This window comes from Aotus nancymaae, unplaced genomic scaffold (assembly GCF_030222135.1).
Source record: "Aotus nancymaae isolate 86718 unplaced genomic scaffold, 86718_ANA_hifiasm-v0.15.2.pri h1tg000089l, whole genome shotgun sequence".
Lineage (NCBI taxonomy): Eukaryota > Metazoa > Chordata > Mammalia > Primates > Aotidae > Aotus > Aotus nancymaae.
This window is the reverse complement of record NW_026988504.1, coordinates 18,974,072-18,997,875: the sequence shown is the minus strand read 5'-3', so window position 1 is coordinate 18,997,875 and position 23,804 is coordinate 18,974,072. Positions and strand designations below refer to the sequence as shown.

Below are 23,804 nucleotides of genomic sequence, written 5' to 3'. Positions count from 1 at the left end.
CATGGTCTGCAGTCCCCGGTGTCCAGAACCACATGGTTCTCTACCATGTCCCTTGTAGCCTTAGCCAGGAGGCTGCTCTGACCTTAAGCACCTCTCAGCACTGCCTCTGTTCCAGCCCCACCCTGTCAGCATCCTGGATCTCTGCACTGCCGTGAGCCTTTGCTTTCCCTTGCTCTGAATGTGCTTCAGACTCAAGTCCCTGCTGCCGCTGTCCCAGCTGCTCCCCGAGCCCACAGACCCGTAGATGAGGGTTGGCTGATATGCTGGCTTTGTGCTGCCTGCCTCTCACTGCTGCTTTTTCCTTCTTTTTTTTTTCACCTTCATCCATTTTTTTTTCCTCTCCTACAACTTTTTGTTTTCTCCTTTCTTTGAAGGTTGTCAGACGTTACCGAGTCGCCCACGAGGTATATTTCACCGCTGTCAGCATCAGGCGTGGTCTGATGGCTTGGTCAGCTTTGCCTTCTCCTCTTTGGTTTAGCCTGCATGAGTTCCCTACACCTCTAATCTTTTAATTTACTTCACCTTAAAAGAAGATTTTTTTTAATGACTGTTGTAGAGAATAACTTGAACTTTTGATAACTAACCTTGAAAAGCATAGTTTGTAAATAATTCAGGCATTTGTAAACTAATCAATTTAACCTTTTCTTTCTTTTTGTGGGTAAAGTCATCCTCAGTAATGTTGGTTTGTTTCACGTCTGATTGACATTCGAACTGTGCTCCTGCTTCAAAGTGAATCCCAGGGAGTCCTAGTTGGTACTTACCATTTAAGGGAACCTTTAGAATTATTAATGGTTTCCTTTCTGCAAAGTACATATTTTAAAGTTAAGAGGCTAAACATCTGGGGGTTTTGAGTCCCAAACCCAAAATAAATTACCCTTTTTGAACTTTTCAAATCCTGCGGTAATGCTTAATATAAATCCTTTCTCCCAATTTCCTTATTTAAAGTAATTCCAAACTAAGCCATTGCCTGCCCACATGCAGCATGCAGGCTTATGCTGCCCTCGCGTGGGGCAGGCTCACATGGTTCCAATATTCTTATTTTAAGGTGAATACAAATCCAATGCAGCTTCTTGGCAGTGGGAGTCACTAAAATACTCCCAGGTCTAAAAGATGAGGTCACAATTGTGGAGCAAGTTGTTCTCTCAGCAGAAATTCCCCCAGGGTATTTTTTTCACCTAGCTTCCTACCACCCTTACATTGTATGAGTTTTTTACCCATCATGCATCCTGTACACTACAGGTCCAGCCACATGGGCGATGGCCACCTCCAAGCCAGACATCATGATCATCCTGTTGAGCAAGCTGATGGAAGAGGGGGACATGTTTTATAAGGTGAGGGGAGGGAGGGACACAGTTTCTTCAGAACAGCCACTCACTGTTTCCTACGTGTAGAATCTTCCAAAGTCTTGATAATTCTCACCCTTGGTTGTAGAGGCAAAGGGAGAAAACTGTTCCTCAGCAATGGGCTAATGTGTTGGGGATCCTCGGGTTCTGGCTTACCAAGAGAGCAAGTGTAGCCTGTACTCGCCTGTAGCTGATCGACCTAAAGCCCTAGTTTTCCCTGGTCACTAACTGGTGGTTACGTAGATTCTTACATGGAATCTGCTAGGTAGGATTTGGAGACTCATGGGACAAGTAAAAGTAAAATTACATAGTATAGTTATTTCCAGTATGTTCATCTTAGCTTTCATACGTCATAATATATACATAGATTACAAAGTGTATCGTAACAATAGCTTATCAGCATCCTTGAGTAAGATAAGGAAACCAAGACAAATAACAATTATAAGATTTGTTTGAAATCATGCACTGAATGACAACAACAAAAAATGTGGAGTCTTTTTGTACTCACAGGTCAAGCTGAAGTCTCCATACCCTGACACAAATAAACTCCCTTGGTCTATTCCATGTCAAAGCCATTGCACTGTGTTGAGATCAGCTTGATTATCCTCTCCTGAAGGTGCATACAAATCCAACCCAGTTTTTGGCAGCAGGCATCACCGACACATCCCCAGGCCTAAAAGATGAAGAAGAATAGTGGAGAAGCATACTATTCTCACCTGTGTCAGGAGTGTACAAGTTCCTAGGAGCAGAATTCTGTCTTCTAAGTACTGTTTGAGTGAGTCTTGGTAATCTAGGACTCGCGGGCTTTCAGGAAGCTTGAGCCCTGGCCCAACTTTGATTCTACATGACTTCAAAGAAGGTCCTCATTACTCTAGATGTCATATTTATGGACTTCACAATGGCATTGCTCTCAGGTTATGCCCTGCTTATAGCACAACTTCAGGTATTCTAAGGCAAGGAGTTCTCATAATGAAAATATGCAGTGCCATTATTGTTCCCTCAGAATTCTACCTTGAAAGACTCCAAATCTCTCCTTAGTGAATGGTGCTAAGGGAAAAATAAAAGACTGGGATCCCTGTGGAGCTGTAACTATAGAGAAGGAACAAAGTGGATAAAGATCAGCTAAAGGGGTGGGAGACGCTGCCTTCATCTTTCTGGGCTCAGCTTACAGATTTTCAGATAAAAGTGGAAGAAGAGTTGGCCACTGTGGCCAGATGTCTAAATTGGTCATAGATGTACATCTTGGATAATCCCTCCTACAATATCAGATGGAATCCCAGACTGTGAACTTCACTTCTCTACTGCCATCCTACTCCATGCCTTTTCCAAAAATGGGGAACACTGATCGGTAGTCTCTTAAGCAATGAGATTAGGGAAGCATCCGCTAGACTGCTTTAGCTCCCACATCCTTCATGAGGAAGAGAATGACTTCTAGAGGGCTGGCCAGGTGGAGCGTCAGACCAGCAAAAGAGTTCTCCAGACAAGCCAGAAATGAAGGAAGAGTACTTTAGGAGTGCTTGGGACTAGGAAGTCATATGTGTCCTAGAGAGATCAGTTCAAGCAAAAGGAGCTTTGAAATGAGCATGGTCAGCCTCTTTGGAATCCGGTTAGGAAGCCAGGGTCCAGGGCCTTCCATTTGCCAAGGCTTTGTCTCCCTGGCTTGTATCTTGGGTATTCCCTCAACCTTGCCTTTCCTGCCAGGTGAGTTTCCTTTAGAAAAGACTAGACCCTTCTGCTCTCATCATCAGGGCCAGAACTCCTCTCTAGGCTGGTGTTTGGGAGGGTTAGCCCTTAGTAACAGCTGCTGAGAAGAGGGAGTGGGGACCACACTTCCTCAGCTGTTCAGCAGACCAACTGTGTGTTTCACCATCTTGTGCTCCCATTAGAAAGGTAAAGTAAAGGAAGCTGCCCAGCGCTACCAGTACGCCCTGAAGAAGTTCCCTAGAGAAGGGTTTGGTGAGGACTTGAAAACTTTCCGGGAACTAAAGGTGTCTCTCCTCCTCAACCTCTCTCGGTGTCGCAGGAAAATGAACGTAAGTCCCTGTCACCCCAACTCCTTTTTGCAGTCCTGGAAGCTGATAGCCCACTTCACTCACTAGCTTTTACCAGGCCCCTGAAATCCTCCTCTGCCCCATTTGGAACTTGGTTGTCCTTCACAGAGCACTGACATTTGCAATTTGAAAGAAATCAAGTCTAAGTACAATCTGTATCTCAAACTGTAAAGAAGTGAAATGCTGCGAGTACTTTGCAGCTTTCTGAATGTTCATAATTTCACTGAAAATGATGAGAATACCATCTTTCCCACTCCCATACCACCAAGTCAGTGTTCTTGTCTTCGGGAAAATGTGAGAGCAGTGGCCACTAGAATTCCAGTTGCAATTAGATAGGAGTTTAGTCACTACTTTCAGTATATTCCCTTGTCATATCAAGAACGGCTAAGAAGAGGGCTCGGGACCATGGTCCTGAAGGTTAATTTCTGAGGCTATTCTTGAACTTTTTGCCTCTTTCCTCATCTTTGTATCCCAGCACACCATGTCCCTTCTTGTCCTAGAGGAAATCTCAGAACTCCCCCTGGACCTTTATCGTCTCCCTGGTAGGCCTCGGTCCTTCCTGCCTGCCTTACAGACCCATCTCGGATGCCTTCAGCCCCTGCCCCTTCACATAAAGACACTCCAAGCCAAGAACCCGCACTCAGATTTTGGGAAGAGCTCAGATTGTGTCAGGAGTCTCTGACATCCACCAGCCTGAGGTCTCATAGTTCTTCAGGAGATAAAAATAATCCAAGCCAAACAGATGTGATGATCAATTAAAAACTCAGCTGGAAAGAAGCAAGATTTAAACCTTATGGCCAAAGATCTTCCAGAAAGATGATTTGTGTGTGTAACCTTTAGATTATCCAATCCAGACCCTAAACCCTGACATTGGAAGGAGCCCGAGATAAACCTGACTTGTCTCAGAGAACACATCCGTGGCCCTCAGGCAGAGTTGTCCCAGGATGCTGAGGGAAGTGGAGACGTGGAAGAAGCCCCCTGGGGAAGGGAGAGGGTGGTAGTCTTGGGAGACAGTGAGGTTCTCATGCCCATGGGGTCCCCCGTAAAATGGAAGGAACAGCACCAAGGCCTCCCCTGGCACTCGCCGGTGAGGATGAGGCACAGCTCAGAAGTTGCTGCCAACCCACTGATCTCTTTCCCCTACCAAGTAACAGACTTTTAAAAAATGCCCTCATATTCTCAGGAATAACGATGGTCCCAAAAGAACAAATAAAAGAGTAAGGCTGGAAGCAGAGCAGGGACAGAAGGTGACCCATAAAAGATGAAATTCTTTCTAGCTCCACATTTCTTCAGAAGCGATTAATAATCACCTGGGCCAACACTGCACCCAGCACCAGACGTCTGTCGTCTTAGGTAGAGGATTTCCCATCAACTTCGTAAATTGTTTTTACCTATGCCCCAGGGCCTTTGTTCTGCCCAAGGCCTTGTTTTCTGCCTTAGGAATCATGACTGTAACCAGAGGCTACCAGTACATGCTGTACTGTAGCTTTGACACTAAAAGAAGGGGAAAACCTTCCCTTTTAGCTTAGTATTTAAGGGAATACTAAAAACCACAGACTCTACCTAGTCGGCGTTTTTCCCCACCCCACGGTCTCTGTTCCCAAGGTCTTCAAAGTAAGGACAGCATCCCTGTGAACATCTTCTTCCAGGGATAGCACAGACCTAAGTCACAACTGGGGCCTTCTCTTGTTTTGTTTTTAATTTTAAGTGTTTCCTAAGTAAGGAACCAGTTAAGAAAAGGAACTGGTTCTTCTCACAGAGAAGCCTCTGTGAAATAGAAAGTGATAATTAATGAGCACCTACTATGTGCCAGGAACTGTGCAATGCTTTTAATGCTGTATCACACTTGATCCTGCCTCTGGAGTAGGTATAGACAAGAAAATACACAATACGCTCAGGAGTCACGAAGCCAGAGAATTGAACCCACGCCTGTCTGACACCCCCTCTCCCTCTAGTTTTCCTTTACAGACGTCATCCTCCTTGACTTCACAGGACACCTTCTCACTTGTCCCTTAGAAAGCCAAAGTGCAGTGCGTGTAGCAGGAAGGTGTGGGGCTCAGACGAGGGTCCACGCGAGGTGTGGACATGCGTGTGTTTGCCTCCTACATGTCTGGATAACTTCAGGAGCTTCACTGGAAAGGGTTGGTGTTTGGCTTCCAGGCTGAGAACTTTATTAGAAAGGCAAAAAGAGGGAAAATTAAAACTATTTTAATATTCTGGGCAGATAAAGTCCAGTGAAAAGTCACAGGGCTACACAGGGCAAAGGCAGAAGGAACTTTCAGCCCACAGTCCCCGCGGCTAGAGCCATGTCAGGCCCATCTAGCGTCCCAGGTGTTCCATCCGTAAATGTCAAAAAAAAATGTACAAATAATTTGTTTTATTCCCAAGTTGTCTATTTTTTATATGTCATCAATGACTCATTTGCACACCTATTGTAATGACAGGATTTTGGAATGGCGGAGGAATTTGCTACTAAGGCCCTGGAGCTGAAACCGAAATCTTATGAAGCTTACTATGCGAGAGCAAGGGCAAAACGCAGCAGCAGGTGAGGAGAGAGAGAGAGGGTGAAAGCAAGAGGTCTCTTCTCTGAAAATTTGGCCAAGGCAGTGTCGGCCACCCTGGGGCATATGTACCCAAACCCATCTCTGTCCTTGAGAACGCTCAGGGCCAGGCTTCGGGGATGGCTTTGATAGCCCAGCCCTCAGCTAGAGATCAGCCAATCTGCTGGGCTGTGGAGACCACAAATGTTTCTCTTTGGGAGAAAAACACTTTTTCACTGGAGAATGGCAGCTTCTTCCAGGAGGCCTCTGCCATATCTCAGGCACTTTCCAACCCCCAAAGCAGCTAGCTTAAAGAGATAACGGTGACTGAAAGAAGTCACTGAAGTAGAGCATCCCACCGCCCCTTTCAGAGGGAAAAGTAGGATGGGTCACTTAACATCACAGGCTCCTCTTCCTTTTCCTTTAGGCACTTGGGGAATCCCAGATTATTTAGTCTTCCTTCTGGGGCTCTCCTCAAGTCTGGTGGCATCAGACCTCCTTCTCACCTAAACCATCACCACACCACACACACACACACACGGAGTCAGGAGGTCCTTGCTGCCAGGATTGAGAGGACCCAAGAGAACACCATTCCACATTCCTCATGCCCATCTGCTGTAGTTTGGATACTGGGTAGGAAAGCTCCCCAGAAGAACCTAGAACCTGCTGTCAGTAATCTTTGTCACTGTCTCTTATGCCTCCTGCCCACACCCTCCTTCTCCCCAGCTGCATGGCAAAGAACTGCTTCAGGTTCACTGCTGTGACCAGGGGCATACAGTCCTGAATATCCCACCCAGGATGAGGCTAGCGATGGTGGCAGCAGTCACACTCTTATCTAGCTGGGGTAACAAAGTCCTCACAGATGCCTGACTCAAATTCTCTTTCCCTCTGATCTTTCCTTTTTCACAAGGCCAGTTGTGCCTCTCAGGTGGTATTAATAGAGAAGATGGGAATGTCTCTGACAGTTCATTTCTTCTTTGGTAAATTAGAGTCTCCTTGGAGTCAGCTCAGCTCCAGCCCCGAGTGGCCTAGTCAGCAAGACTAATGCCTGCCCCACTTTGATAGAGCAAATGGAGATGCTGCAGTTCTGTGGGATGAAGGTTAGAAAGGGCGGAGGACAGGATTCCTGCCTAGAATAGAATAGTCCTGAAATTTGGAGCTAAAATATTGAGAACATAAAGAAAAATTTCTGCTGGATCAGCAAGATTTTTAAATATTGTAGTTATTTTTGTTCCTAAGCTACTTGACAGTGACCCTGTAAATGACAACCCCACCCAACTCTCATACTGCCTGGTGTGCATTTGGGCTCTAAAACAACTTCCTGGAGGGCCTGGCTGGACTGGCACAATGGGGACATTTCTCCAGTATTCCCAGAGAGGCCAGAAGGAAGATGGAGGCTGAATGGGTTAGGGAATCATTCGGACTCTTCCAGAATGAGTCTGCCTATTTCCTTCCCTACAAATCAAACCAAACCAAAACACCCCAGACTCCCGCAGACGCCACCACAGTTCTCTGAGATAGTGACCGTGTTCTCAGCTCTTGGTGAGTTCTCTGGATTCAGAATAACTCCAGTTCCTATGTTCACATTTTGTCAAGCAGACAGTTTGCAGCAGCCTTAGAGGACCTGAACGAGGCCATCAAGCTGTGTCCAAACAACCGTGAGATCCAGAGACTTCTGATGAGAGTGGAAGAAGAGTGTAGACAGATGCAGCAGCCACAGCAGCCGCAGCCGCAGCCGCCACCACCGCAGCCTCAGCAACAGTTGCCAGAAGAAGCAGAACCTGAACCACAGCATGAAGACATATACTCTGTACAGGATATATTTGAGGAGGAGTACCTGGAACAGGATGTTGAAAATGTTTCCATTGGCCTCCAGACAGAGGCCCGGCCCAGCCAGGGGCTCCCCGTCATCCAGAGCCCACCCTCTTCTCCCCCGCATCGGGACGCAGCCTACATCTCCAGCTCCCCTCTGGGCTCTCATCAGGTTTTTGACTTCCGGTCCAATAGTTCTGTAGGCTCTCCCACTAGACAGAGCTATCAGTCCACCTCACCTGCCCTTTCTCCAACTCATCAGAACTCACATTATAGGCCTAGCCCACCACATACTTCCCCAGCTCATCAGGGAGGATCTTACCGCTTCAGCCCCCCTCCTGTGGGAGGGCAGGGCAAAGAATATCCAAGCCCTCCCCCTTCCCCTCTCCGGAGAGGCCCTCAGTATCGGGCCAGCCCTCCAGCCGAAAGTATGAGTGTCTATAGATCCCAGTCTGGTTCACCCGTGCGCTACCAGCAGGAAACAAACGTCAGTCAGCTTCCTGGCAGACCCAAATCTCCATTATCCAAAATGGCCCAGCGGCCCTACCAGATGCCTCAGCTCCCTGTGGCAGTTCCCCAGCAAGGGCTCAGGCTACAGCCTGCCAAGGCCCAGATTGTGAGAAGTAACCAGCCCAGCCCAGCCGTCCATTCAAGCACTGTCATCCCCACTGGAGCCTACGGCCAAGTAGCCCATTCAATGGCAAGTAAATACCAGTCTTCACAAGGAGACATAGGGGTCAGCCAGAGCCGGCTGGTTTATCAAGGGTCAATCGGGGGAATTGTAGGGGATGGGAGGCCAGTGCAGCATGTCCAAGCCAGCCTGAGTGCAGGCGCCATCTGTCAGCATGGAGGCTTGACCAAGGAGGATCTCCCACAGCGACCTTCCTCAGCATACCGAGGTGGCGTGAGATACAGCCAGACACCACAGATCGGACGCAGTCAGTCAGCATCCTATTACCCAGTCTGTCACTCAAAACTAGATTTGGAGCGTTCCTCCAGCCAACTAGGTTCCCCTGATGTGTCACATTTAATCAGAAGACCTATTAGCGTCAACCCTAATGAAATCAAACCCCACCCGCCAACTCCCAGGCCGTTGCTGCACTCCCAAAGTGTAGGCCTTCGCTTCTCTCCATCTAGCAATAGTATCTCCTCCACCTCGAACCTAACTCCGACCTTCCGGCCATCTTCTTCCATCCAGCAAATGGAGATCCCACTGAAACCGGCGTATGAGAGGTCATGTGATGAGCTGTCGCCAGTGTCTCCCACTCAAGGAGGTTACCCCAGTGAGCCCACCCGATCCAGGACCACACCATTCATGGGGATCATAGATAAAACAGCACGGACTCAGCAGTACCCCCACCTCCACCAGCAGAATCGGACCTGGGCAGTGTCGTCTGTGGATACCGTCCTGAGTCCCACGTCTCCAGGCAACCTGCCTCAGCCCGAGTCCTTCAGTCCACCATCATCCATCAGCAACATTGCCTTTTATAACAAAACCAACAATGCACAGAATGGCCATTTGCTGGAGGACGATTATTACAGCCCCCATGGGATGCTGGCTAACGGGTCTCGCGGAGACCTCTTAGAGCGAGTCAGCCAGGCCTCCTCCTATCCTGATGTGAAGGTAGCTCGGACTCTACCTGTGGCTCAGGCATACCAGGACAACCTGTACAGGCAGCTGTCCCGAGACTCTCGGCAAGGGCAGACATCCCCTATCAAACCAAAGAGACCGTTTGTGGAGTCTAATGTTTAAAAGACGTTTTGTTGGAGTGAGACCCGTATGTTTTCACTGCACATTTTTAGGCTTGGTTTCCACATTTGAGGTAGTTCTCTGGCTTAATTTCTCATGTAGTTTCTGTGTGGTGTTCAGAGGTGGCAGCCCACATGCTGAAATCCTTTGCATGCAGCCGACTGGGAAGCTGGCCTCCAGTGAGCCAGGACTTCAGTTTCTCTTGTCTGTGCCCAGCCACATGCTCTCTCCCTCTCTTCAGATGCCAACGAGGAGATTTTTGTGCCGTGTGCTTTAACCCAGGGAGATCAGACACACTGGTCAGCTTTTTCCAGGAGACAATCGCTTTCACTGATGTTGTTGTGTAAATGTCTTTTTCCTTTTTTAAAAAATAAGGTGTTCTTGTTTGTTTTATTCTAGAAACTTTAGAAAAGAGTGTGTTGCCCCTTTGCCTTCGCATTCGTAGCCAGTGGCACCCACAGCCAGCCGCAGCGCATTCTCCCCAGACCGCCACCTCCCTGCAGCCACCATGTCTACAGTGTACATTAGGAAGATTGCTGGTCTTTCTAGAGGGGGTAAAAGGATGAGTGAGAGAGAGAGAAGTCAGTCTGCTAAATTGGAAGAAAACCCCAGTATAATTACGTGAAATGTCACTACATTGATTTTCTAAGAGGCATTTTAGGAACATTTAAAAAACAACCAGCCCTTTAAATATTGCACTCAGCCAAGGAAATTAGATGAGAATTGTGGCTCTTTTAAGGGAATTCACTGAGGGTTATTCTCTAGGTTTTTAGCCAGCAATTAACCACTAAAAGCTGCTGCTTTTTCAGGGTCGGGGAGGGAATAAATACATAGAAAAACAAAAAGGATTGTTCTGGATTCTTGGTGAAAGGCTATGAGAAGTCTGTCCTGGTGACATATACTACTTTTTAGATCCTGATACACATCACTGTCATTCTCCACAAAAAGGAAACTCTTCCCAAAGGCTGGCTGGTGCAACAGTCTCGTTAGCTGGACCTTCACCTAGAGCCAGATTTTGCTCTACTGGCCCTCTTTCTTTCAACCCAGGTGGTATCAGACAAAAATTGGTTCTTTCAGAAGCAGATTGGAATCTCTTGGGACCAAAACACTGATTCCCAGCGTTTCCACCCAGGGCCAGGCCAGTCATTGTCTAATTCCGTTTTGAGGTGTGTGGTTTCATTATCTATTATTACAGGAACTGTTTCTTTTCTTCTTCTAGGAGTATTTATGAGTGTGATATTTTAAAGTCAGATACAGCAAAAAGTCTTTCAGGGTGAAGAAGGACCCCTTTCAGCCCATTTTCTAGCCCTGGGTGGGGACATGAGCTAGACTGCAAGCTTCTGATCTGGCCACTCTACACATCTTCTAGGTCTCGTGGTCATTTGGTAGACTGACCTTCGAGAAAGTGAGGCCACTATTGAGAGGACAGCAGGAACACTGAAACCAGAGCCTTAGCACAGGCCTGGTACTGGCTGTGTATCATCAGCTCTTACAACTAAACAACTCAGCCCAACAAACTAAGCAACTGAAGCGAAACAAAGGAGCATTAGTTCTCTGTTACAGGAATCATTCTGCTCCTGTTAGGAAAGGTCTGCAGGAAGGGCAGTTTCCTGAATAAACATCCAGCTGTGACCAGACCAGTTTGTAATAGTACGTGCCCTCTGAAGGGGTCATTAAGACACAGGGAGCATGAACCTGAGATCAGAACCATTTCTTTACTAATTCAGATTCTGCCAAATAGACGGACCTCTTCACCCCCAAACCTAAAACAGGCCAGGACTTGTCTCTTTGTGCTGGAAGCAAACAGCTGGGCTAACTCAAGCCCCGGCCTCTTCCCACCCTCCCTGCTGCCTGAGGACCGTCTTCTCAGCTAGACCAGGGTAGGCCTCAGCATCCTCTCCCATCTCTGCGGCCCTCTCTCTCTCACATCAGGAAGATGAAACACGTAGCGCTAGCGGCAGCCTCTAGCCAGAAGCCCAGTGGCCTCTCAGATCCCTTTTGGCCAGTTCTCAGCACCGCTGGCCTCTGCATCTTATTCCTTGTATCCGCCTCTCACTGAGGAGCCACTGCATTTTGAAGAATTTCTCAGTCTGTTAGAAAAGTGCCCCTGCTCATTTGGAACGCCACATACCCACCCATCACACGTCCAGGCGAATGAGCAGCTCCTGTAGCTTTACAAATGTGCCACTGATGCCACTTCTCCCCAGGGTCTCTCAGTTTTCCAGGACAAAAAGGAGATTTAGAGTCTATACCATATTGGGCAAAACACCTAAAATGTCAACAGTCAGATGCACTTTTTTGTCATCGTAAGAGGAAGTATCATTTTCGCCATTATAAGAGGGAGTAAGTATCACCGCTGCGTGCCCGTTGTTTTTGACTAGAAAATGCCAACCAGAGCCTGTTGGGGCAGGAGACATTTTTCCTTATAAGCAGACTGCCTGTGCCCTGTTTGCTACTTCACTGCCATGGGACGATCTGAGTACTGTATTTCAGAGCTGCCCCTTCCCCAGCAGCGAACACTCACTGAGTCCTTGTCTGGCTTCAGGTGGGAGGAAATGTTTCAGACGAAACTGGTAAGTTCCACTCACTCAATTCCTATCACCCTGAAATGAGGACAGAGGTGACAGACTTCTGCTTAATAGGTTTCTCACCAAATTGTATGTTCCATTTGCCCAGAATTCTTGCACTAATGGGTTTCTATCACATCATGTCTATAAATGGGTGCACTTTACTGTTTGAATTTGTAACTCTGATAAATACTGGATATTTAAGTGTGAGTAATGTCTTCATTAGAAAATAGCAGAACCGCTCTTGTCTTTTAGTGTATTTTTCAAGAAAAAAAATAAGGAAAAGAAAGACATCAAGCAGTGGATCACAACATTTATAGCACAAGAAATAACTTGTATATAAGCATCAAAAAGATTAAGAATTTTTTAATACAAAAAATATTTGCAGTGATTTTAAAGTGCTTTTCCAGCAATGTTCTTAGGGACTCCTGAGACACGGTTACTTTATCTACTGGATCAGTAAGGCACACAATTAACAATTAACAATTAATGTTTATTTACAAAGTAAAGGGAAAACCTGTGTAACATGAGAATTTGGCATGACAAAATGGAGACCATTTTGTATCTGCTGTTGTATCTTGTCCGGGTTGCAGACGTGCACTATTAAAGTCCCAAGTTAATAGAGCACAAACCCTTCTCGTTCCTCTCCCACGTGCCCCTCTTTTTAGATGTGTATAACTTAAACTCGATGGCTCAGGAAAATCCCATTAATTAGAATCATGTACAGTACCCCAGGTTGTTGTCCAGATATACAAGTTTGCTAATGTAGTTAAGCCTGGATTATTAAACACTTTTCCTAAATTATTGTAAACAGAACAGCTTAGAGAAAGGTATTCTCAGTCCTTATATTGTATAGTAGTTTATGAACCCCTCTCTAAATATTGGTATTTTTATATTCCAGAGATGTACCCAATAGAAAAATTAAAAAATAATCGGTATCTAATTTAATATCCATAAGTATTTTTCCTTAGATTTTAGTCATATACAGTGGGCTATGTGGACGTCACTTGTGCTTCACCGTAGTTTACCACTAGGTGTCACTGTGGCTCTGCACGGCGCTTGTTTTGTAGCAAAGAACCGCAGCATCTCCTCAGGAGAGAGGAGCTGCTTCCAGGGCAACAGGCAGGCAGGCTCAGAAGTTCAGGAGAAGGGAACAGAGGCCTGGAAGGGGTCTTCACGCACCTATGCCAGTTGTGCAAGGCGAACTCTTGGAACACTACATGCTTTGGACTTCAGCCAGGCAGAGGCTGGGAGAAGGTTGACCAGAGCTCCCTCGCTCTGGTGGAGGGATGGGTACATGGAGAAGCCCCTTCTTCCCCATGAGCCTCCCTCCTCTCCGTTCCTCTCAGCCTCCAACTTTTATCACTACAGAAGCGTCACAGTTGGGTGGTTTGATTCAGATAGTTATTTTTCTACTGCAGAAATGCCTTGGACAAAACCAGTGCTCACTGAATCTTTGCCACAAAATGGAACAGGCTATCCCAAGGGGCAAGAGGTGCCCACCCCTGTGCCCGGCCTCCTCTTGATGCTCCCAGTGCCCAGCAGCCTCACCCACCCTGCCTGTCTGTTCCTGGGCTGTCCTTTTCTCAAGAAAGCGACCTGCAAAGGCAGCCGGCTGCTGCCTCCACACCGAGGGCTGTGTGGTCCTGCTGCTTGCTCACTGGGAGGCGCGGCTCTTTCTCCTCTTCCTCTAGGAATTCCAGACCGACCATCCACCATGACTAACAACAATGAACAAAGGGCTTAGGGGTAAGAGCTACCTACAAAGACGTGTCATGGAACCCTTCACCATGCAATGCCTTGAACTCAGCTCTGGCTGCTCCCAAGAAAAGGTGGCGGGCTGGGGGCCTGGACACAAGCACAATGGGGCTGGTGGAGCCACTGTGCAGAGCTACTTGAATAATCACTGGGTTTTCATCAACTCCTTTTGTCATACAGACCACTCAAGGGCTGAAGTGTTGGTAACCTTCATTTCGGTGTCCAAAGCCTCACAGCAGCTGAGCCACCCTCAGGTGGTGGCCACAGTCAGAGCTTTGAAAGTTAGTACCAAATGAACGCATAATTGGACACCAAAAATCAAGTGTTACTTTCATGTTTCCTCACCCCTATCATCTCATTGCCTCCTGCTGACTGATTCCGACGCTGAGCTGACCTGCCAGGCTGCCGCTGGATGCTAGAGATGCAGGCCAGCGCCACGCTCGTTTTTCCAGATAGACCTACTCTGTGGAACGCAAGTGCCCTAGCTGCTTTGTTTTTGTAGCACTTGCTGGCTGAATTTTTCTTTTGCTAATTGCTAACCAGAAAGTCTGGTTAGATGGGGCTCAACTCACTCCCTTTAGTCCCCAGAGCCAGACAAGAGTTAATTCTGAAAAATTCAGTACTTGAATGTACCTGCCTTATTGCATACCAATTTACTGGGGGGGAAAAAATAGAGATGCCGGCTCCAGATCTCCACTTCATTCACAGGTTATTTTGGAAATCCTGTAAGTTACACTTCCTGTTATGGTTTTGTTTTGGTTTTTGTTTCCTTTGGCTGATTCCTGCTGAGTGAGGCCAGTTCCTCATCAGGCTCAGGGCAGGTGCCATTTTCTGGCATGGCCTCCTTTCCATCTAGCACAGCATCTGTGTCTCTGTTCTGTCTCCTCCAAATCCAAGATGATTTTCATTAGTACAGACATGTACAGTCTACAGTTAAAGAGTGATTTGTACTAATATGATTTTGATTCTTCCTCCTCTTTGCTGTCCTTTCAAGACACTTGCTGGAAAAAGCTTTAATGCACTTAGTTTTCCTTTAGGTTTTCTATGACTCAGATGTAAAGGACTTTCTCTGTACAGTATATTACCCAATGCATGTTTGTTCTCTATCCTAATATATTGAACACCACACGGTTGTGAACTCGTGCAGTGGGGATGTCCCACACCCAACAGAGGCATCTAGCCCCCTGTGTAAAAGGAAAGACATTTTCCTTTGCTGTACTTGCTTGAGCAGTTTTCTTGTCTGTACATGTGAGCTGTGTGAGATAGATGTGAAAAGTTCAAATGAATGCATTTTCCTGCCCCATGTATACAGATTATCATCTGTACAATGAACTGTATGTATGAAAGCAAATGTACTTATTTATAAATGGCTAACACTTGGAAAAACATGGTGGTGTGATGCTTTTCTCCTGTTACAGTCTCTTCAGGGAGTTGGCTTTTACACTGGTCCTCCTGAGGATGCCATGATGGTGGGGGCACCTTCCCCCAGGAGGAATTGGGCAGGTTAGGGCTAAGGCCAAATTCCTGGTGATTTGGTCGGCCCTTGTGGGACATTCAGAGTCACCCTTTTGTGCATTCATTTCCTCAGTCACATTACTGAGCGCCTCCTCTCCTCAGAGCTGGACACTGTGACAGGCCCTCAAGAGAGCTGTGAACAAGAGATGCCATTCTAAGGACCTGTCAGCACAGGCTTGTGACATTTGTCGAGAAAGGGAGGCTTTTTCTTCATTGGAAGAGGTTTTTCTCCAGCTAAACCAAGGGAGCACTGAGCTTGTTTCATTTTGTAGCTGAAGCTGCACGTGATCAGTCACCCTACCAAAAGCCAAGGCTGAGGAGGGCTGCCAGCTTGAGTGGTTACATTTCAGACTGCATCCCCGAGAGGGAAGCGGGCAGGGGTACAGCTCGCACTGTAGACCCAAGGGCTTGGCCGCAGCTGGAGGCCCACCGCCTCCAGGGGCTTTGTCTTTTCATCAGACATCTGGTCGAACTCCAGTCCTCACCATACAGACAGCTAGGCAGCCGCACTGTGTGTGGAAAAGTGGCAGGTTTCTTGCAACTGGCTGGAGACTCAACACCTTCTAAAGGGAAGAGGAGGGAATAGCACTGAGCCTGCAGCCTTTCCTGCCTAACTGCTACCTCTGTGTTTACTTCAGGGACAAGCAAGGAAGGAGACCACTTCCTCTAGCCATCAGATTTGTGCTAAACAAACATTCCTGCTGTGCAACTACCTGCATTTCCCAAAGCCTGGGGAAGCAGGAAAACTCTAGGCCACACACAGTCGGCCCAGCCTGGATGCCACAATTGCCTTCAAAGAGAAGGGGGGACTCTGGCAGCAGCCACCTGCACAATCTCAAAACCATTCCTAGGCTGCTCCAGTTGTTTCATAAAAAAAAAAGTCATTGGCAAAATCTCAGATAGATAGATAGCTAGATTTAAAAAAAAAAAAAAAGACACAGTCTCTGCCACCCAGGCTAGAGTGCAGTGGCATAATCTCAGTTCACTGCAACCTCCACCTCCCGGGTTCAAGCGATTCTCCTTCAGCCTCCCTAGTAGCTAGAATTCAAGCACCTGCCACTGCAGCTGGCTAATTTTTGTATTTTTAGTAGAGATGGGATTTTGAGACCAGCCTGGGCAACATGGCAAACTCCTGACCTCAAGTGATCCACCCACCTCAGCCTCCCAGAGTGCTAGGATTACAAGCATAAACCACTGCGCCCAGCCTAGTTTGTTTTGTTTTGTTTTGTTTTTAGATAGAGTGGGAGTGTTATGTCACTCTGTCACCCAGGCTGGAGTGCAGTGGTGATCATAGCTCACTGAAGCCTCGACCTCCTGAGCTCAAGCATCCTCCCACCACAGCCTCCCAGGTACCTGGGACCACAGAGTGTGCCACCACGCCCTGCTAACTTTTGTTCTGTTTTGCAGAGATGGAGTCTTGCTATGTTGCCCAAGCTGGTCTCGAATTCCTGGCCTCAAGCTATCCTCCTGACTTGGCCTCCCAAAATGCTGGGATTACAGGTGTGAGCCACCACATCTGGCCAAAGCCCCAGTTTTTTCAGAAGTCCTGAGACATTGAAGGAAAGGGAAAAGGGAATGATTCATTTTAAAAAACTATTAATACTTCTTAAAAAGAATTTACCCTCGACCTGAATAAAAAGCTACTCAGAGTAGAAACAAACAGCAAACTCAGCAGAAGCCTGCGTAGATCCTCAGAAGCACCGGGTCAGACATTGTTCCCCTGGGTATCTGCATCCCTCATGGGTACCTTCTGGTAACTGCAGGCGGGTGCAGTACACACGTGCATGTGGTGGCTAAACTCCCCTGCGGTCAGCTGGGAATGGGTAGGTGAACCAGCGGGGAATGGAGTCATCCTCTTTCAGCCTTAAAAACAGAAACTGGATGAGGAGCTTGGAGAGCCTTGGCAGCAGAGTTATTCCATTCTCAGGAATAAGATAGGGCGTTGATAACAAGGGTATCATGTCTGGAAGGCCCTGTGATGAAAAGAGAGGGTCCTCATAGAAGAGAAGGTGCTCAGAGTCCATTCTAACAGGCCGTTCTCTTGGGAGGTCCATTATGTCCCAGACACCATGATAAGGGCTTCAGATATATTCCCTAATGTATTTCTTACACCTCGACAGGCGACATTGCTGTCTCCAAAACACAAATGCGGAAACAGATCCTGAGAGCTGAAGTTGCTCGGGGTCAGGCAAAGGTAGGACTGACTCAGAGCTGCACTGAGAGCTCTTCCCTCCACCATGCTGCTTGCTCTCTCAGAAGGGATGGTCTGAAAAGAGCAAACCCGAATGGCGCCCAGCAGAGCCCAGACGCTGGGTCCCAGGAGGATGGCTTGGGAAATGCTGTGTGCTCGTTTGGAGAAATAACTCTTATGTTCAGTCAAGAGGAGTCGCTTTGGGACTTGACAGAGTCCCAAACCCAATAAGAAAGTGACATCCCTGCTGTTATCCAACTGGAGATTAGCAGAGGAAGAGGTGAAGCAGCTCTCTGGAGAGGGAGGCATTATACCCCGGTGCCCAAGGTCATTTCAGTATTCACAGAGACCCTGTCAAAAAACTGAAACTGGACCCCTTCCTTACACCTTACACAAAAATTAACTCTAGATGAATTAAAGATTTAAACGAGGCCTAACATCATAAAAACCCTAGAGGAAAACCTAGGCAATACCATTCAGGACATAGGCATGGGCAAGGACTTCATGACTAAAACACCAAAAGCATTGGCAACAAAAGCCAAACTAGACAAATGGGACCTAATTAAACTTAAGAGCTTCTGCACAGCAAAAGAAACTATCAATAGAGTGAACCAGCAACCAACAGAATGGGAAAAAAACTTGGCAATCTACCCATCTGACAAAGGGCTACTATCCAGAATCTACAGAGAACTTAATCAAATTTACAAGAAAAAAACAACCCCATCAAAAAGTGGGCAAAAGATATGAACAGACACTTTTCAAAAGAAGACATTTATGCAGCCAACAAACATGAAAAAAAGCTCGTCATCCCTGGTCATTAGAGAAATATGAATCAAAACCACATTGAGATACCACCTCCCGCCAGTTACAGTGGCGATCATTAAAAAATCAGGAGACAACAGATGTGGAGAAATAGGAATGCATTTACTCTGTTGGTGGGAGTGTAAATTAGTTCAACCATTGTGGAAGACAGTGTGGTGATTGCTGAAGGATCTAGAAACAGAAATACCATTTGACCCAGCAATCCCATTATGGGGTATATACCCAAGCGAGTATAAGTCATTCTATTATAAAGACACATGTACACGTATGTTTACTGCAGCACTGTTCACAATAGCAAAGACTTGGAACCAACCCAAATGCCCACCAATGATAGACTGGATAAAGAAAATGTGGCATATATACACCATGGAATACTATGCAGCCATAAAAAGGATGAGTTCACGTCCTTTGCAGGGACATGGATGAAACTGGAAACTATCATTCTCAGCAAAGAAACACAAGAACAGAAAATCAAACACCACCATGTTCTCACTCATAAGTGGGTGCTGAACAATGAGAACACACGGACACAGGGAGGGGAGCATCACACACTGGGGCCTGTCAGAGAGTGGTGGGGGCTGGGAGAGGAACAGCAGGGGGTGGGGGGATTGGGGAGGGATAGCATTAGAAGAAATACCTAATGTAGATGATGGGGTGGTGGATGCAGCAAACCACCATGGCACGTTTATACATGTAACCTGCACGATCTGCATATGTACCCCAGAACTTAATTTAAAAGAAAAAGGGGAGGGGCCAGGCACAGTGGCTCACACCTGTAATCCCAGCACTTTGGGAGGTAGAGGCAGGTGGATCATGAGGTTAGGCGTTCAAGACCAGCCTTGCAAAGATGGTGAAACCCCATTTCTACCAAAAAAAAAAAAAAAAAATTAGCTGGGCACAGTGGCAGGCACCTGTAATCCCAGCTACTCGGGAAGCTGGGATATATATAGATAAATAAATAAACAGGCAAGAAAAAAAGATGCAGAGGCTGGAGCAAAAAAACAGAAATGAGATGCTCTTAACTGAGGAACCAGCTTGTGACAAGTATCAAGCCACGAGCTTTGAATGCTTTTCAGTAAATAAAGGTCCCCACGGAAGCCTTGATTCAAGAGGGACTCTACTGGTGCCCTAAGGAAGGACCTCTCCACGGGCTCCTACACGTGAGAGACCAGCTACAATACAGAAGATAAAGTTGAGACAAATGCTGGGAAGCAGGGACTGCTGTTACCTTATTAGAGCATCTGCTGTTGGGTCCCTTTAAATAATGAGCTCTGGTGAGTTTTTCAGTTGCTTTCAGTCAGGGGTCCCCAAGCCCAGGGCCCCAGGCCCGGTCCACGGCCTGTTAGGAACCTGGCCACAGGAGGTGGTGAGCAGCAGTGAGTGAGCATGACCACCTGAGCTCCGCCCCCTGTCAGATCCCCATGACCGTACTGTGAGCTGCGCATGTGAGGGATCTAGGTTGCCCCCTCCTTAAGAGAATCCAATGCCTGATGGTCTGTCACTGTCTCCCAGCACCCCCAGAAGGGACCGTCTACTTGCAGGAAAACAAGCTCAGGGCCCCCACTGATTCCACATTACGGTGAGTTGTAGAATTATTTCATTATATATTACAATATAATAATAATATGAAATGCACAATAAATGTAATGTGCTTGAATCATCCCAAAACTATTCCCTGCCTCCAGCCTTGGTCTGTGGAAAAATTGTCTTCCACAAAACCTGTCCCTGCTGCCAGAAAGGTTGGGGACCGCTGCTTTAAATGACAAGGCACAGAGCGCACAGTGCGATTCCACCCAGATTTGCCAAAACACACCTTCTGCCTGAGCCATGTACTTGGATCAAAAGTGGAATCTTGGCTTGTTCCAAAACCTTTGCTCCTCCTCTTAAGGATCAAAAGACCAATTTCAAAGGGAAAGGGGTCTGTTAAACACTGGGAGACACTCCTCCCTGAGGCTCTTATCAGGCACTTGCAGCCTCGCCCTCCAGGCCACCCTCTCAGGCTGAGAGCAAAGGGTTTATCTCACCACATGGAAACACTGCCTCCGCTGGGTCGAGACTGGACAACCGGGGCCTTTTCAGACCCTAGGCCGTGATCAGTATCACTAATTACTTTACCTTCTGTGCCCAGCCTGCAGATATCTAATTTCTCTCAGGCCTAGAGCTAACATCATGTTTCTGGCTGCTAAAAGCTCTGGCTCCGTTTATTGCACAGCGAAGGAAGGTACCAGGCGAGAGGTCTGCTGTAGACATTTATTGTATCATCTGTTGCACCAACAGCACATTGTATTTCACAGAAGATTGGCCACAGGCAAAATAAAATAACCCACCACAGAGCTGCTTCTGGAGACCGTCTTTGGCTCCTCAGTCATCCTTAGTCATCCAGCATTCACTTTGAGAAACAGAGCAGTTTATACAGACTTTTGTTGCAAATCTAAGGTTCCATTTCTCTCTGTAGCATTCGGGCTAGGGAGAGACAGGATTGTACTTTGGTAGTTTGTCTAAGGCGGAGTTTTCCCACATGTAGACATTTCACTATACAAGTGGGTGTCTGATTAAAGAACTCACAGTGCCACTACCCTTGAAGAGTATACAGTGTAAACAGGAGGCGAACACCGTCATCCAGGCAGGCTGAGAGGAGGCAGGAAAGGGGCTCCAAGGAGCCTGGGCAGCCCCTGCTGGGGAGGGGCCTGAACTATAACCACCTGCTCCCAGAAATGACATCGCCCGAGGAAGGACCGGCAGCAAAAGCCAGCTACGGGAGATCTGAGCATTAGAGGAGGCCGACCCGTTTCTCTAAGGCGGCATCGGGGAGGAAAGGGGCAACCATGACCAGAGTCGCCATCAGGTCTGGAACTGTTACCAACTTCTTCACAGAAGCAAACTGTGTCTGTCTCAAGGTAAGCCATGCTCCTCAAACCCCCAAAAAAACAAGGCAAACAAGGAGAGAACAGTCACCAGATCCAAGAAGCACACGATCAATGTTCTAATCGCGCTATCTCCAGGCCGAAGCCAAACGGTGACTCAGCTAACAGCACGACACTCACACAGAACATAAAGGGGCTGGAGGGTCTGCAGACCAGTCTAGTTCTGACTCCATCCTGACTTCCTGGAAAGATGGGCACCAGGTCAGAGGGAGAAGGCTCGTCCTCCAGAACAGAGGCAGCAGCTCCACCAGCCCAGGGGCTCCAGCCACAGCCAGCAGCAGTGGTTTTTCATTTAAAAAACGCTAAGGTTTGTGCCCTCCGCCTCCCAGCCTGAGCAGAGCCTGGGTGAGCCTGGGAGAGGAAACCAGGGCTGAGCTGTGAGGTCGGGGGAGGGGTGCTGCACGGAGGGAGCCCCAGCAGAAAGGGGCTGTAGGGTGCCTCCCACCTTTGCCCCCCATGTCTGGATCAGCCTGAGGAGGCTGCCCACATCTGCGAAGGGAACGTTTGTCTGAAGTCATGGGCTTCCACCCCCTCTCCCAGCAAAGCTGTCCTGGATAAAGGGTTAAGAATAGGAGTGTCAGGACTGCAGCTGGACCAGGGCCTCATCTCAGCCTCCGGGGGCCTGGCCCGCCCCTCTCCTGGGAACCTTGCTCTCAACACCAACATACTTGACACATCATCTCACTTGCTCCTCTGCCAAAGACTGGGCCCATCTGTTCCACGTGTTACTTGGGCTGGAGGGGCTCCTGGTTTGCATTCAGAAGCCGTCATGGCCTTTCCAGGCCCGTCCCTGAGGCCCCCCAGTTTCCCCTGGCCTTGCCCCAGGCATCTGCTGCCGGGAGGGTGGGGCCCTCTCGCTGGCTCCTCTAAAGATCTGTGCTCTGCGACCAGGGCTGACCACCAAAGCCTCTGCACTGAAGGGGGCAATAGAGATGCGGGAGCTATAGCAGCGGAGAAAGGGAGAAGCGGAGGCGGCGGAGCCCCGCCCCAGAAAGCAGCACTCAAACAGACGCAGCTGCACGCACTCGCCCGCCGGCCGCTGGAGCCTGCAGCCCTGAAGACACCCTGCGGACCCCCAGGGCCTGCTGGGCGCGTCACTGGGAGCCAGGGCTGTCTCCCTCCGTCAGCGTCTTGAAGTCCATGGAGAGGGCCTGCTCCTCTGCCTGGGAGGGCCGCTTCCAGTCGGGCCGGGTCAAGATGTAGAGCACCACACCCCCGAAGCAGGCCAGCAGCAGGCCCAGCACGTTGGCCAGGACGCCCTCGGGCTCAAACAAGCTGTACTTGGCCCTGCAGGGGTGAGAGGAAGGGAGGAGCTGCCCGACGGGTCACAGGCCAAATGCCCTTCGTATCCTGGGCCTTAAAGATGGCACGGGGATGCCAGCACCAGCACCTGCCTCCCTACCCTGCCCAACAGAACGACCACGGCCCCCCAACCAGCAACCTCCAGCTACGGCTCAGAGGAGACAGAAAGAGATGGGGAATGTAAAAATCTAGATCATTCTTCCAGTTCTAAGCAATTGTGCCGCAGATCCTGCTACGCCATGGGAATGAACAGGGTGCCCATAGCCCCGAAGTTTCTCTGAAAGGATAAACCCAACCAAAGCCAGGCCCCAGGCCCCCAAGTCTTAGCAAGCGTAACTACAGGCGCCAGTTGTCCGAGTCCACGCGAGGTGGCGCAGGAAGCCACCGCCGGGAAGCCGAGGGCAGGGTGAGCTCTGAGCGGAGCTGGCTCGGGCCCTGCCCCCTCCCGCCCCGGACACTCACCCAAGCTTGAACAGCAAGGCCTCCTTCAGGCCCAGCAGGGCGGTGCCCACGGAGAGGAGGAAGATGGTGGCGCCAAAGAAAATGTGCGACGCGCGGTAGCGGCTCCGCAGGGAAAACGAGGCTCCAGGGAAGAGGAAGAAGCTGAAGCCCACCAGCCACTAGGAGGAAAGGAGGGCGGTTCCGGGGCGGGGCGGCGGCCAACCCGAGCAGCCGAGGTCGGCCCAAGCTGACGAGCCCGTGCGCCCGTGCGCCCGTGCGCCAACGTGCTCAAGTGGCGACTGCGAGCCCCTCAGCCCCACCTGGTTTCCTCCCTCCTCAGCACGGTGGTAGGAGGGGCACGACCCCAATGCTTGAGGCCTTAGCACACTTGCAGACTCGGAAAGCTAGGCTTGTGAGCCGCAGGGCGCCTGGGAGCGGGGCACTCTTGGCCTCCAATCCTAGCTTTGCACCCACCCAGACCTGGGAAGGCAGCGTCCGGCTGTGCTAAGGCGGCTCTCTCCTCTGCATGCACCCCAGGGAACAGGCCCTTCCATCAAGCACATTCGGCCCAGCTCCCCTCCCCTCCCACCTCCCTGGGAGGTGGCCCAGGCCCCGGCTGCTGGAAGGACTCACCTGCACGAAGTACAGGACAAAGACGAGGATCCCGCACCAGCTGTGCAGGCTGTACAGGTCAGCGTAGCCCTTCTTCCTGTGGTAGTCGAACACCGCCACCAAGCCTGGGCCAGAGACAGGCCACAGGAGGACAGGGTTGGATGTGGAAAAAGGAG

At 48.8% G+C, this 23,804-nt stretch overlaps 2 protein-coding genes across 18 annotated transcripts in view; one reads left to right on the top strand and one right to left on the bottom strand.

The window, feature by feature from the left end:
- The window catches only part of TANC2 (tetratricopeptide repeat, ankyrin repeat and coiled-coil containing 2), a 446,013-nt gene extending 430,806 nt beyond the window's left edge, over positions 1–15,207 (top strand). For 8 of the 13 annotated variants that reach the window (XM_064369385.1, XM_064369384.1, XM_064369383.1 and 5 more), the window contains 5 exons: positions 375–404; positions 1,240–1,331; positions 3,230–3,376; positions 5,839–5,939; positions 7,531–15,207. In XM_064369385.1, coding sequence (XP_064225455.1) covers positions 375–404; positions 1,240–1,331; positions 3,230–3,376; positions 5,839–5,939; positions 7,531–9,499 — 2,339 coding nt within the window. In that variant the 3' untranslated portion in view covers positions 9,500–15,207. The remainder of the gene's footprint in view (positions 1–374; positions 405–1,239; positions 1,332–3,229; positions 3,377–5,838; positions 5,940–7,530) is intronic. The other 5 variants (XM_064369386.1, XM_064369380.1, XM_064369387.1 and 2 more) reach the window with 3 other exon arrangements.
- A 5,378-nt stretch (positions 15,208–20,585) lies between these two features.
- The window catches only part of LOC105711375 (transmembrane ascorbate-dependent reductase CYB561), a 42,854-nt gene continuing 39,635 nt past the window's right edge, over positions 20,586–23,804 (bottom strand). For all 5 annotated transcript variants that reach the window (XM_064369653.1, XM_064369651.1, XM_012444116.2 and 2 more), the window contains exons 4-6: positions 23,650–23,753; positions 23,038–23,195; positions 20,586–22,560 (exon numbers count right to left, since the gene is read on the bottom strand). In XM_064369653.1, coding sequence (XP_064225723.1) covers positions 22,368–22,560; positions 23,038–23,195; positions 23,650–23,753 — 455 coding nt within the window. In that variant the 3' untranslated portion in view covers positions 20,586–22,367. The remainder of the gene's footprint in view (positions 22,561–23,037; positions 23,196–23,649; positions 23,754–23,804) is intronic.